The sequence below is a fragment of the Xiphophorus maculatus genome, chromosome 6 (assembly GCF_002775205.1).
Source record: "Xiphophorus maculatus strain JP 163 A chromosome 6, X_maculatus-5.0-male, whole genome shotgun sequence".
NCBI classification, from domain to species: Eukaryota; Metazoa; Chordata; class Actinopteri; order Cyprinodontiformes; family Poeciliidae; genus Xiphophorus; species Xiphophorus maculatus.
Window position 1 is genome coordinate 24,384,440 of NC_036448.1, and position 15,377 is coordinate 24,399,816.

General features: G+C 35.7%; 1 protein-coding gene across 3 annotated transcripts in view; it reads left to right on the top strand.

The window, feature by feature from the left end:
- The first annotated feature begins 1,318 nt into the window (after positions 1-1,318).
- LOC102221191 (nectin-4-like) overlaps positions 1,319-15,377 on the top strand; it is a 28,141-nt gene continuing 14,082 nt past the window's right edge. For 2 of the 3 annotated variants that reach the window (XM_005796602.2, XM_023335550.1), the window contains exons 1-4: positions 1,319-1,693; positions 9,514-9,714; positions 10,323-10,490; positions 14,594-14,872. In XM_005796602.2, the coding sequence (XP_005796659.1) occupies positions 1,648-1,693; positions 9,514-9,714; positions 10,323-10,490; positions 14,594-14,872 (694 nt within the window). In that variant the 5' untranslated portion in view covers positions 1,319-1,647. The remainder of the gene's footprint in view (positions 1,694-9,513; positions 9,715-10,322; positions 10,491-14,593; positions 14,873-15,377) is intronic. The other variant, XM_023335549.1, reaches the window with a different exon arrangement.

Genomic DNA, 15,377 nt, shown 5'->3' on the forward strand with positions numbered 1-15,377 from the left:
CAGATTCCTGACTAAACATTTTTTTTATATATTTAAAAAAAAAATTCTAATTTATGTTTTTAAATACACATGAACATGAATCCAACATTTAAGAAATTGATCAAATGAGGCATAAAATAATGTGTTCCAGTAAGAAATACACACATTTAGTGAGCAAATATCTGTTCATTTTATGTAAAATAACAGTTTGTTCATGTCAGTGACATCACTTTTAATTCACATTTATGCTTTAAATAAAAATGTGAAGCATAGAAGCTATATACTTCAAGATTAGAAGATATTATCAGCATCAATTAAACTATTCAATTTGTGCCAATTTGCAAAATATAATTTTGAGACAATTTAGAAAATAATAATAACAATAATAACAATAATAATTCAATTAATAAACTCAGTTAATTATTAAAAGTAGTTCAAAAAATTTCTATCCAAGAAGAAACTGTAGATGAGATGAAGCTTTGTGCAGTTTTAGCTTTTTCTTTTTTACTATTTACATATATGTCTTAAAGAATATATAGAGTACACAAATATTTTACTCAAGTAAAAGTAAAAAGTAGCCGTCCAAGTAATTACTCAAGTAAGAGTAAAAATGTATTTGGTAAAAAGTCAAATACTGAGTGACTGATCAAATCATCAATCAATTAATATTTAAAAATTACATCATCAGACGGAGCAAAATATAAGGTTAAATGGAAAATTTAGTATTTTAAGGATGAAAAAAACAATAAGTTATATAAGTAACAAAAAATTAACGTCAAGCAAAATATATATATTTTTCAAAAACTTATGAAACTTTAACAAAAACTCCAGATGTGTGTCTGCATCTGGTGAATTTTTGGTTAAAACATGTTTGTTTTTCATTCAGTGGGTGGAAAATCCAGATATTTCACTCAGGAAAGAATAAAAATACTACACGATAAAATTACTCAAGTAAAAGTAAAAAGTACAGCGAAGTAAAAATACTCCTAAAAGTAATTTCTTTTTTCCAAAAGGTTACTCAATTAATGGAGTAAATTTAACTAGTAAATGTAACCAACTCTGCATTTAGCATAGATATGCTAAGCTTAGCATATCTATGACTTTAAAAAATTGTCATATCACCATTCTGATGAATAATTGATAAAATAATCAATAATGAAAATATTTTTTCATTCATAAATAAATGTAGAATTAACCACTCAGCTTTTATTTAGGGAATGTCCTCGTTCTAAGAAACCCTTTAATTTTCACAGACACCTGAACGCGTCATTGTTGTAGGCGTGAACTATCCTCACGGGTGGGCGGGGCTTATCCCGACAGGTGTAGCAGCGGCTCCAACCCGCGCAGGTTGCGGTGCGCCTCTGCGTGACCAGCGGACAGGTGTTTGTTAGACAAATACGCACCGTGTTCCTTTCTGCTATTTGTTTGCGCATAAACAGTTTTTTTTTGCCGCTCCTGCAGCAATTTGCATTCACCTGTAATGAAGTCAGCGCGGCTCCAAAGGAACGACATTCCCCTCCACTCGTGGACAAATGTGGATGTTTAGACTTAAAAACCCCCGAAGAGGAGCTGAGGACGAGGGAGAACGTCCTGGGCACGTTATGAAAGCTTAACATGATCATTTAAACAGCCAAAAAGGGAAAATAAAAGTTACAGTTCGGGGTACAGATGGAGTCGAAGGCTGGACTTCTGCTTCTGCTGCTTCTTCTTATCGGTGAGTTTTCTCAGGAAATCTGATTAAACCGGTTCTGAGCTATGTGGTCCTGTTTTGTTTTCAAGGTTCAGACTTGATAGGATTTAAATTTAATCTGATTTTAGTGCAAAACAACTTTTCATATGATTAAAAAAGACGCAGGCTGCAGCCTTTCCAGGAGAAAACAGCGCTGTGGGTGTTAACATCACCCACTCGCTGCGTGGCGTGTAAAACTGTTAAGATAAGAACTCAGTTTCATTTAACTTTGTTTTTAATTGCGGCTTCAACGCCTTTTATTCAGATAAAGTTAAGTCTAAATGCTGTTGATGAAATTTGAAAAATTCATTCTGAATTAATGTTAGTGTTCAAACTTGACATGTTTTAAGGTTTTTAATTTCGATTTGCATGTTTTTTTATTCAGATAAAGTTAAGTCTAAAGGCTGCTGTTGAGGCTTTAAATCTCCATTTTAAGAAATTGTAAAGTTAAACTTGCATGTTTTCAGTTACTTTGTTTTAGAATAGCATCTATTTTTGTTAGAAAAACAAACTCTCAGCCTGTTGGACAACTATTACAAAATGCTTGTAAAATGCTTCTGCTACTGAAAGGCTTTTTGTTCCTGTTTGGGAGGTTTGTTTGTTTCCTCCCAACTTATTAAAGTCTGTCTTGCATCTAACGTCTCCCTGCCAACTTTTTATGATAGAAGAGAAAGAAAGTGTTGGAAAAAAGCTTTATGCTTGCATTGTCTGAGGCAGTTCCCTGCGTGTTTTGAGCTTTTATTATAGTTATTATGTTAATCTTCAGCTCTTTCCAGGTGGTGACGTTTGTTGTGAGTTGTTCTTGTTCAGGAAATTGTGCATATTCTTTATTTTTGTGGTGAGAACGTAAGAAATCCCGCATTTGTTCAGGTGTGGCTGCACAGAGATCATAATTACCTCAGGGTGGAAAAACATCTTGGAGATATTTTAGAGCGAAGTTTGGATTTGCTCTTTTTCTTTCTCTCCAGTACTCTTAAAAAATGTTTATTTTACTATAATATGCACATATATCCTCTGCATTATAAATAGTCAGGAGTATTTCTGAATTTTTAAGCAAATTTTGATATTTCTTAATTGGGATTTGCATGCTGTTTTTTATCCTTTCGCTCAGAATTTGAACATGATAATAAATAAAACAGGAATTTAGCTTAAAAGCTTAAACAATAAGTTTTCAAACTGTGAAGCAGAACTCAAATAATTATATTTTTAAGGCAAAATACATTAAAAATAATGCAAATGTTTCAGAAAAAGTGTATTTTTACTGCACCATTTCAGAACAATTATCTCAATGCACTTAAAAATAAATCAAATTAATTTAGAGCCGATCTAAATCAGTCCAGACTGTCCAGTACAACCCAAATGATAAAATATCACCTTTTCATTCAAAGAATTATTTAATGTGAATGCCTGTTGCATTAAGTTACTCTCTTCTACTGAGCAAGCATGTGGTGAAAGGGGAGAGAAACAACTAACATTAAACAGGCAGAAACCTCCAGGAGCAGCTGGGCTAAATATGAGCGGCCATGTTTTTGTTTTTTAGCTGGTTGAGAGTTCAGAGGGCAGCAAAGACAAAAACATAAATAAATGGAGCTCCAACTTAAAAAAATATGCTAATTGGTCCCAAGTAATTAGATGAAGTTAATCAAATTTACTTTATTTATTTTTGTTTAACTAGGCAACTTATTAAACTTAATAAAATTAATAAATTAACTTGGATAAAGTACATTTTATTACTTGTAACCACTTAATGCAGTATATTTAAGTTAGATCATCTGTTCCCTTTTTTCAGTAAATGTAAAGATGAACCAGAGAAATGTTAGAAATAACCTAAAATGTAGAAAATGAACACCGGTTAGAATTAGGGGGATATATTTAATTTTGTGGGATCAAAAAGGTGAAAACCAAGCAGCAGAAAATGTTGGAGAAACATTTTTTTTTCTTCTCAGCGCTCGCTGCTGAAATGTCCTAATGTTGCGCCGAGTGGGTGGCGTCGAAGAATGCAAACGTCCTCTTGCTGACAGTTCCCACCCTGACATGAAGTAAAATCAACAGGGAGGTTAAAATGTGTTTGTCAGTGTTGAGATGTGGCAGCTGATTGTGTGCAGGTTGGTGGGATTTTTCTGCAGACCTGCATTGTGTTTTCATTTGTATTCTAGTAGATTGTGTAATTTCAACACAAGGATATTTATCAGCAGGCTTAATCTGCTGTTGTTCCTGATACTTCATGCCCTGAAGAGCTTATAAATGCAGAAATGTTGGTGTTACAGTTCAGTAAGCTCATGCTTCCAATGGAGATCTTTAGTAGGACGTTTTGACTTCTGTTTGATGGTGACTGAGCCGTGGTGCTTCAAAATCCCAACGATCAGCCGTTAAATTTTGCACCAGCTCTGGAGGATCTGAAATATCTGAGACTGTTTCCCTAAAGCAGACTTTAAAACACAGAATAACGATCACTCTGAATGTTTTGTTGAGAAATCAACCCTTGTTAGCAGGATGATGGATTTTGCCTTAGAGTTCACATCGATGCTGAAAGAATCAGTACTCTACATTTTGTTGAACTTGGTCGTTCCGGCTTTGTTACTCCCACTTCATTCCTACGGCATTTTTGTCTTCAACTTAAAGGTGACCTATTAAGCTTCATTGAACAGGTCGGAATAGGTCTATGGGCTGCACAAACCATGTTCATTACACTTTACACAAAACCATTCTTAGATAATGAGAATGTTTACATTCATACTTGATAATGTCTGCAAACAGATGCACAATTATACAACCGTACATCTTTGAAAAGCAAAAGTGGAGCCTCCTAATCAGCCAATAAAAATGCAGCTAGTGGTTTCAGGATGGTAAGCAAATAACAAACTTGTCTTTTCCAGCATCCATTGTACAGCATATACAACAGTAAAACCAGCTGACCAAAAGTGCTGGAGCTCTTCTGAGTCTCTAGGAAACGGCGTAGTGCCCGTAGGATGTGACTTCACAATCGGGAGGTTTTTGAAACGGCTGATTTTCCAGACACCCAAAAACATCTGGATGTTTTTTTCAAGCACTTGGGATGTTTTTGGAAGCAGCAAAAACCCAAATGGAAGTACAAAAACACAAAACTCACTTCCAAGAAACTTTTCAACAAGAAATAAGTCTTGCTTTAACATCAATAATTTCTGAATATTGATAAAAACCTACCAGGTATAAATGAAATAATCTGTCAGCGGAACCAGTATTTTTTATAATCAATATTAAGGAGTTATTGACTTAAGACAAGCTTCTATAGTCTTGCTGGAAAGTTACTGGTAAGTCAGTTTTGTTTAATTTAAAGTGTACTAAGATATTTGCACTAGAAACTAGATAGAAATCATTGAATGAATGTACTTAAATTCAAATTTTCTCAATATTTTTGTGCAAGAATAACTTCCTGCTATAAAAACTGAATGTATATGAAGGTGTTTATACATTTTTCATCTGATAAAATGTTAAATTCAGTAAATAGAATTAAATTTATTTTTCATAAGAACTTTTTTTTTGCTGAACGGCTTAAATGTGTCATCATAACCCCAAAGCTTCTTTAGTTTTCCGGTTTTGATAAAAATGACTAAAGAAAACACACTCAGCTGTTTTGTGAGGAGATATTACAAGACAAAAACAAAAGGGATTTTGTTATTTTGCCAACTTACTTCAATGCACAGACAAGCGCTGTTAATAAAACACAGTTTTCTACTCAGATCAGTGTAAACCCTTTCCAGTGCATCAAACTGTGAGTTACGTTTCACCTGCAGCTTGAAGCTGTCTCAGCTCCGACGCCTGCATGTAAAGTCTTGGAAGTCCACATAATTCAGACGTGGGGCCATGCAAGTTGTCTGAAGGTGCGACACAACAGAATGCGGCTCGGGCGCATTCCTTCTTCTAAACCTGAGTCAGAGGTCATTGTGCAACCTGCGTCTTCCTGTTTTCATGACTAATTCTGCTGCTGCTTTTTGTTTCCCTCCTCTGTGTGGGCTAAAGCCACTGAGGGAGGCGAGGGCTGAGAGTATCGCTCCATTGAGAAGAAAAAATACTGTTATCAGGCTCTTGGTTTCAACAGGTGTGATAATCTCAGGTGTGATGGAGTTACTGTCACTCTGAGGGAACTGGGAAAGCTTGAAAGGCAGCTTTGTGAAGTCGTGTTTGTCTAGAGTGTGTGAACAGTGGTTAACTCTTTCTCTCTGTTTGCTGTTTATCGTTTTCACCTCATCTTTGGCTTCCTCTAAAACCTCGTTTAATCTCACTCTGTCCATCCAAGGTCCTGCACTGCAAAAACACAAAATCTAACCTAGTAATTTAGTCTAGTTTAGAGGTGGGCAAAAACTGTACTCAAGTAAGAGTAGCACTACTTTAACATAAATTTACTTAAGTAAAAGTGAAAAGTAGCCGTCCAAGAAATTACTCATGTAAGAGTTGAAAAGTATTTGGTAAAAAGTTTACTCAAGTAATGAGTAACTGATCAAATTATCAATCAATTAATATTTAGAAATCACATCATCAGATGAAACAAAATATAAAGTCAAGAGGAAATGTTGGTATTTTAAGGATATAATTAATATAAATAACAAAAAAAATAACAAAATCAAAAGAAAATTTTTCCAAATCAGTTTCTTTCAATAAAAAACTTATGAAACTTTAACAGAAACTGTCCGTGTGTGTTTGTGTCGGATGGATTTTTGGTTTAAACATGTTTGTTTTTCATTCAGTGGGTAGAAAATCCAGAAATTAACCCAAGTAAAAGTAGAAGTACAATGTAGCAAAAATACTCCTAAAAGTAATTTCTTTCAAAAAGTTACTCAAGTAAATGTAATTGAGTAAATGTAACTAATTACAACTCAACTCTGTTTTCTAGTGAAAATATGTTGGTACACTTAAAATAATACAAGATATAGGAGCTTGTTTAACATAATTAATTTCTTAATATTGATAAAAATGTAGTTTAGTTTCACTGGCAGATTATTTCACTTATAACTTGACATTTATCTCATATTATTAGTGAAATAATTTGCTAATATAACTAGAACGTTTTCATCAATGTTAAGGAATTACTGACATAAAACAAGCTGCTATATCCTATTGAAAACTTACTTATAAGTCAGTTTTTGTCTTTATTTTGAGTGTACCAACATATTTGCACTAGAAACTTGAAATATTTTGTGTTTTTGCAGTGTAGATTGACGTTTCCTCTCCCTGTGGGACATCTGGGCGGCTGCGTCCTTGCAGGATCCGTGGGATTTTGTGCCCAATATTGGCAGCTTTGTAATCATTTATCGGGTTCGTGAATCAGTAACCAGAGAAGAAATAAACGTGTTCGTCCTAGAAATCAAAGTTCATTTGTTTCTTGTTTCCGGTCTGAGTTTTTGATTCACTGCTCTCACGGTGAAATGCAGCCTTTAACTGATAAAAGTCACTAATGAGCACAGGGCCGAGTTTCTGTCCGTTTTTAAAAAACTAGAAAGAAGAAATAAAGTTGCAACTTGCCTGAAAATGTCACCAGAGCTTCCAATTTGGGTTGAAATAGTAAAAATATATAAAATCAAGTTAAATGATTGTTTAAAACTTTGTGTTTTAGGTATTGGGTTCAATATTTGATCTGTTTGTGCAGCTTTACTGGAAATGCAGAGTTAAAAAAGGAATTGAGATAAATCAATATGAGTATGTAACAAATTCAATTATTTAAAGAATGCTGTTACTTCATTTTTGGCAATAGAATGTTTATTTTCTTATTAAAAATAAGAATTGTTTGTTTGTCAATATATTTCTAATATTGCATGATATTATAATAATTATTATAATAATAAAGACTTAAAGTGCAAAATGTGCCAAGTTTTTATATGATTAATTATCAGAATAATCAACTAAAGTAATTGTTAGTTGCAGCCTGGTTTACAACATGTCGCAATAAAACTTTTCTGACAAATAAGAGCAGAAATGTTATTCAAAATGAGTAAAACTGCACAAATACCAGCAAGGATGTAAAGATTATTTACGTTTTTGGGAGCAGTGGTTGTTGTTGGGTATTAAGAGCTGCTGGAAGGGGAAGGATCTCTGTAAATGCTCCGCTGTGCGCCTGGGATGCAGCTGATGGAGCTCTCCAGTTCAGCAGCAGTTCTGTTTTAAAGCCAGAAGAGACCATATTTGGACATCAGGAAAGGTCTTCAAACTTTTTATTTAATTATAAACATTAAGTCACTCATGAGTAATAATTGAGAAAAACATTCATTGGTACAAAACATCCTGAGGCTGTGTGCCAAGATCGTTTAGATCCTGAGAATCGACCTCACTTCCTGTTTGACAGATTTGCAGACGGTTTAAACGGGAAGCAATCCGTCTGATGAAGATTGGTCCAAAGATTAATATGTCAAATATGGGAACAATTGTGTAACACGTGATTGAGAGGTTCATAAATTGTTTTCCTAAAGTGATAATTGACCAAATTCTGAACAAAGTCACCAAAAAAGCCAAACTCTGCAATATAAAAATAATGTTTTTACATCATCGCTGTAACAAGCCCTGCAGAGATAAAACTACAGCAGTCACTTATGAGTGAGGAAATCAGGATTAGTAGTAAACCTTCTGCAGTATTGTTCGCTTTGAAGCAGGAAAACCTTAATACGTCTTAAAATAAAAGACTTAACTTCATTTGAAGAGCCGTTCTTTAGTCTCGGTGCACATGCAGACCTTCCCTTCCTTTCTTGTAGGAGCCTGCGTGTTTCCTCCATGATGCTGAGGTCAAGCAGGTTGGGCGAACCTTTAGCCGTAGCCTTTGGGAGTGTTTGTAAACAAATCTGTTGAGGCTGTGCATAACTTCCTTTGTGAAGCACTGAAGGAGAAAGTGACTCTCAACAGATCAAGTTCTCTTTCTTTTATAGTAGACGTTGCATTTCTTTGATTTGCATTGATATAAAGTGAAAAACTCACTCAGTGATGAAGTACATTTGATGTTACGCAATTCATTGATCGTTCCTTATTTCTATTTGTGCAGAAGTTTTGGGGAATGCCTGTAAAGCTCTTACTTTTATTTTGCAAAAAGAGGCATTAGATTTATAAGCAGAAAATGCTACATAGATCCAACAAATTTATCGTTCTTCAATTTAAATTTAATGATATTTCATGACTTGGAGGACTATTATCTTCTGCAAGTTATATTTAAAATACAAAACATCATTTTATCAGTTTGCAAAAAAGATTTATTAAGAGAGATAGCATTTATAATCGGAGAGGAACAGATACTTTTTAAAAACCAAAAATTTAGAAGTAAACAAATTTAACATTTTATTTCAGTTTAAGGAACAATATGTCAATTTCTACTCTTAAGAAAATAATGAAATATAATATTTTATTAAGGTATAATGAGTCATTAGAGTGCTGAATCTTTACAAAGATAATATATACTTTGTCTTAATATTATCTTTATACATACACATTGCCTGTTTTTTACTTAAAGCTATATCTTTTTATTTTTGGTTAGTTGTTTATGGTATTGTGAAATGATTTTTGAAAGAATGGCTACTTTTTTTCCTTCAAACTTTTGTTCATGTCGTCATGTGACATATTCATTTTAACCTGTAAATGAACGAAATAAGGAGATATTATTCAACAAACATTACATTTCCATTGTTCTGCAAGTGCAGCTCCCTTTCCTTTAAAATAAGTTACATTTTCTGAATTTTGCTACACCTGGTTTTATCGTTCGGTTTGTCTAGATGTCCTAGTTCAAGCATTCTTCCTATCGACACGTAACGCCTTTGTCTCTGATTGATGACCTTTTTCTGTTTTCTCCTCAGCAGAATGCGTTCAAGGGGCCTTCGTGGAGCCTCTGCAGCCCAACACCGACCTCAAGGGGTTCACTGACTCCCAGACCAGACTCCCCTGCTGGTACCAGCTGGAGGAGGACCAGAGGATGGTGCAGGTCTCCTGGGAAAAGGTGTTCCCAAATGGGACCAGCAAGCAAATCATCACGGCCCACTTCACTGAAGGGATTAAAGGTATATCACCATTACTAGCATCCCTAATATTTCCAAAGACATAAATGTAGCAAAAGCATTTCTGCAGAGATGGGCAGAGACTCAGGAGTAGCACTCCTGAAAATATGCCATTCATTTAATGCATCCATCCATTTCGAACCCAGGACCTTCTTGCTGCAAGGCAACAGTGCTACCAATTATGTCCAGCCCCTCATTTAATGCATATATGTAAAAAAAAAAAGTTCATTAAAAGTGTAAAAAAAATTGCAACATTTATTTTTTTGCCTGCCCAACAATGAACTTTAAGCCCAATATTTTGACGTAACAAAGTCTAATTTCTGTAGAAGAGAAATTTGCAAATGATTGCAAATCTGAAACATAAAAATGGAGAAAAAACTCCAGGATTTTGTTCTTATTGTGTAAAAAGAAATTTTTGATATAAGGTGAAAAGTTCACTTAATCTTTGTGTATGTTCATTAATTAAACTTAAACAGACAACTCAAAATAAACTCTTTGCTTTTTTAAGAGTAAAACTCTTTCACTAACAGTGTAAAATAATAAGATTCGCTTTGTCCTGTAAAGGCTGAAGTTACTCAGTTTGACTTGTTTTTATTATTTTTTTCCTCCAGCGCTTGAGAGCTCTGACCGGATGAGGTTTGAGACCTTCAACCCGATTTCTGACAGCTCAGCTCTGCTCATCCAAGTCACAAAGGTGTCAGACGCCGGCGTCTACCGGTGCCACATCGCCACCCACCCTCAGGGAAGCTTCGACAGGACCATCAAGCTCACTGTGTGGAGTAAGTTTCACACCCTGCATTTTTCTGACCCATCTTGCAAATCATGTTTGGGTTGTTTGATAAAACCATAAAGAGAAGAGCCGCCAACAACGACGGCTCGATAATCTCACAATCAGGGCCATAAATTACTAGAAGCATTTATTTTTATTTTGATATAATTCATTGCTACAGTGTGTGAAAAAGTCTGAAATGATTGCAAAATGTTGTCTGAGAAAAGACCAGCTGTGAAAAATATCTACGATCTCATCTAATTTCCAAGAAAGACGTGCTGGATGGTTTATAATAACATCTTTGATTCATAAATTTATTTATTGGTGAAGTGCTGAATTTATCCCCAAAAAAAGAAAAAAATCTGAAATGTGTGGCATGCATTTGGATGCAGCCCCCTCAGGGGTTGGGAGGGGTGCTGGTGTCAATCTCCAACTAACGATTTAGGCGAGAGGCGGGGTCACCCTGGACAGGTCGTCAGTCTGTCGCAGGGCAACACAGACAGACAGGACACACAACCATGCACACACACACTCACACAGAATTTAGAGAGACCAATTAACCTAACAGTCAGTTTTTGGACTGTGGGAGGAAGCCGGAGAACCCGGAGAGAACCCACCATGCACAGGGAGAACATGCAAACTCTGTGCAGAAAGACCCCGGGCCGGGAATCGAACCCAGGACCTTCTTGCTGCAAGGCAACAGTGCTACCAACTGCGCCACTGTGCAGCCCTCAGCGCAACTTCTATATGTTTTTTCCCTCTTTGTAAAGCATTTTCTGTGTGACTTGTAGTCTAAAACTTACGGTACCTTTATGGACCGAACTGGGAATTCAGTTAATATCCATTATTGTTTGCAGAATATTTCAAACTTCTGCAAACAATAATTGATAAATCGATCTTGTTCTTCATTCAGTAAAATTACTCACAGTGTGCAGAGAATCCGGAAATTTCATACAAGCAAGATTAGAAATACTTGATGATAAAATTACTCAAGTAAAAATACTCCTAAAAGGACATTTCTTCCAAAAATTACTTAAGTAAATGTAACTAGTTAGTCTGTCTTTGACCTTCACACATCAACTGGATGTATAATGGTACGAAGTTACACACAGATGGACTCAATTTACTAACTATGAGACTTCTTCTGGATGTTATTTAGGGGTTTCAGAGTAAAGGGGAGTAAATATACTTCTATGTTTTTATTTTAACTTATTGTAACATGAAACAATGGGAAACAAATGAAAGGAAAAACTTTTGCCAGGTGAAATTCTGCAGTAAACATGGAGGACAGTTTTTAAAACACCGGTGGGATTCTGGTTTAATCAGTCTTTTTCAAATATTTCACATAAAATTCAACCTCTGCACCCTTTACCGAAATATTGCTACTGAAGAAACTTGAAAAAATAAAAACATTTGAGGAAAAATAATCATGGCAAACTGGTTTTCTTTGGCAAGTCTTTGCCATTGTGCACCAGTGTTTTCTTTAGATAAATTCATTTACGAATGGAGTGGATCACATGAGGTAACATTTGAATCATCACAGCAGCTGTGGGAACGCGATGCTATCATTTCTGCTGCCAGGCATCGTCGTCAGCGATGCTCCGAGCTTAACGGCGTGTTTTGGCATGTCTCGGATCACAAATCCACACAGGCGAGTAACTGACAACCTCAAGTCCTGAGCGTCCCTGAAAGAATTTGCATGTAAAACGTCCGACAAAGACGTTACAACAACCTGGAACTGAACCAACCTGCTCAAGCAGACCATAGAATATAAACACCATCCATGTTGAGCACTTTAAATTATGCTAATATATGAATTTAAATGTTTTTTTCTTTCTGCAATCAAACCTTTGATCTATACCAGGGGCATCAAACTCGGTTTCATTTTGGGCCTTATCAAGAATCTGAATTTTCTTAAAGGGCCGGTTACGCCAGAATGTATTTATAAAACCAATTAAACTGTTAAAATATTAATAAATAGCTGTCCCTCCAGGATTTTATGATTGTTTTTTTTGTAATCAAGTCACATATTTTGTGATGCTAATTTATAATTAGGAAGGGAGGAATTTTTTACAATATTTGTGCTAATGCACTGGTTCCCAAAGATTTTCTGGGCCCCCCTATGGATTACAATAAAATCCCCCCTAAAAAGAAAACAGAATCAACTGGGAACACACATCGTTCAACCAGACGTAACCTAAACACAGATTTTGTTTTCAAACTCCACTGAAGTTTATTTCACACTTCAGGTTGCAATAAAACAAACTACAAACCATCTTTACAGTGAAACACTTTTGTGTAACTGTTTTTTCTTCTCCATTCATCCGTACCGCTTCCCACGCCCCCCCGCAATGGCACTGCACCCCCTTAGCGGTGCAGTGCCATTGCACCGCTAAGGGGGTTCCCACAGTGGTTCCCACACTTTGGGAACCACTGTGCTAATTGCATGATGTTAAATGTGACTTATTACCTACCGACTGAAGCAGCAGTCAAATAAACTCAATATTTTTGACCAATTTTGAGAAAATAATTGCAGTAAAATCAGAAAAAGTGTGGGGCCTGTTGATTTTGTGTGAATTTTGAGGATTTGTGAGGGACGTATTGATGTAATTTGGAGTCTTGATGGCCAAATAAAAAGCTACAGCGGACCAGATTTGGCCCCCGGGCCTTGAGTTTGACACATGTGATCTATCTGCTGGCTGCAGGTTCATTTTGCAGATGTGATGTCGTTTATTTTGGGTTTTAAGAGATTAAACCATAACAGCTTTGTTGCTATTGCTTTTTAAAAAAAAATAATCCAAAGGCATGTGCAGAGATTGATCAGATATGGGATGATCATGACTTTCCTGTGAGTCACAGCTAGTTGGATACAAAAAAAAAAGAAAAGTGTTTACGTGTAAATACATCTGGTTAAGCTGCAAAATCCTGCTCAGAGTTCATTCTGATGAGCCAAGTTAAGCTTTTTTCAAACTACTGAAATGAGATGAAACTCAATCCTAAACCTCACAGAAACGTTTGTAATTAAATCCTGGTGTTACTCGGTCCGATTACAAGCCTGTTTCACCTAAAAATCTGTGTGAAATGTAAATAAAAACCAGAGTGGATCATCATGAAACCCAACTATTTTTATTTATAGTAAAAGCTCAAGATATTTCCTTTACCGTCTCTCTTCTTGTTTAAACACCTTTAAAGGATTTTTGTCACCATTCTTATAACTTGTGGATATTAAAAATGTGTTTATGACCTAAAAAACTAGAATCATTTCAAATTGACTTGACAAACACGTTGCGCAACAAAAAAAACTAGTTAGTAGACAGATTTTTACAGAATCTGTCTAGCAGACAACTGAAGGGTTTGTATCAAAACTGGCTGATATGTGGTGTTTGTTATTTTATTCACTTTAAGTAAAATTTAAAATGAATAAAATCTCATGAGTTTTATCTCATTAGAGGTAACCCCACAGCATGACGCTGCCTCCATCATGCCTCACTGAAGTATCTGGGTTCTTTTGGTGATGTGACGTGTTGGGTTTTTATTTTGTATATGTGAATAATAATAATGATAATAATGAAAAATAGTGAAAGAAAAACATGATAATAATGATGAAAAATAATGAAAATACTTAGACAAATAAAAATAATAAAATAATGACAATAATTCTGAAAACAAATGATAAAAAATTGTAAGGAAAATAAAGAAATAGTAATAAAAAGAAACTAAAGAGATATGTAAAGTAGTTAAAACTCCAATAAAAACCTCCATTAATATCATATTTCTGTTTCCACTGCAGACATTTGACTTTGATAAAGTAGGGCAGGTGCAGGTGTGCTTTTGCAAACTGGGTATTGTTTTCTAAAGCTGAACTTCCTTTAGGTGGACAGCAGCCATTGTGTCTGCACTGAAAACGATCTATGGGGCTAAAATGTGAACAGTAACCTCCTTATGTTAGTTGAAAAGCCAGGAATACCATTTGTGTGCATCATCTGTGGACAATCCCTAAATTAAAACAAAAAGTATTTCTGGTCAGTGTCGCCCTGCAGTATCATTTAAAGCTTAGAAAACAAACATGAGCTTAAAAATACTAACCAACAAAGATCTCCCCGTTCTCCTTAGTGCTACCCATCTCCTCCGTGGAACCGGAGAACCTGGTGGAAGGCCAGGCGTTCGGCCTTGTCTCCACCTGTCGCGCCGTGGGCTACCCCAAACCCGGGCTGTCCTGGGACACGGAGCTGCCCGGCCACTCCAAGAACCACACCGGGGAAGATGGGAAAGCGTTCATCCAGTACTGGCTCCACCCGCTGCGCAGCATGAACGGCAAGAAGCTGGACTGCTTGGTGTGGCATCCCAGCTTGAAGGAACCCCGCAGGATCGCTGACCGCCTGGTGGTCCAGTGTGAGTACAGAACAGATGAACCAGTTGGGACCAGTTAGGACTTCCATGCTGTTGTTGTTCAGGGTTAAGAGTCTGTTGTTGGGGAGAACTGGCTACAAAGTCAAATCAGTGGAATGACAGGAATCACTTAAAGGGGGTCTATCATGAAAAATTCACATTTTGTATATTTTTATAGTTTAATTTGGGTTTCTACTGCTTCTAAAAAATGGCAAAGTGCTTAAAAAAACAACAAGATGTTCTTTGGCAATAATTATTTTGGTGTCTGGAAAATTAGATATTTTAAAACCTCCCAATTGTTAAGTCAATCAGTGGGCATTGATTGTGACTTAATCTTCTGCAATATTATAAATACATTGAAAAAATGCTAATAAACAAATAACTAAATCCTATTTCTATAATACAATAAACATTTTACTCCCTAAAATGCAATAACAGCATTCCTTTAGTGAATAATTGACCGTTTGTAGCAAAGGATGCATTTGCAGTGAAAAAACACCTTCAGTAT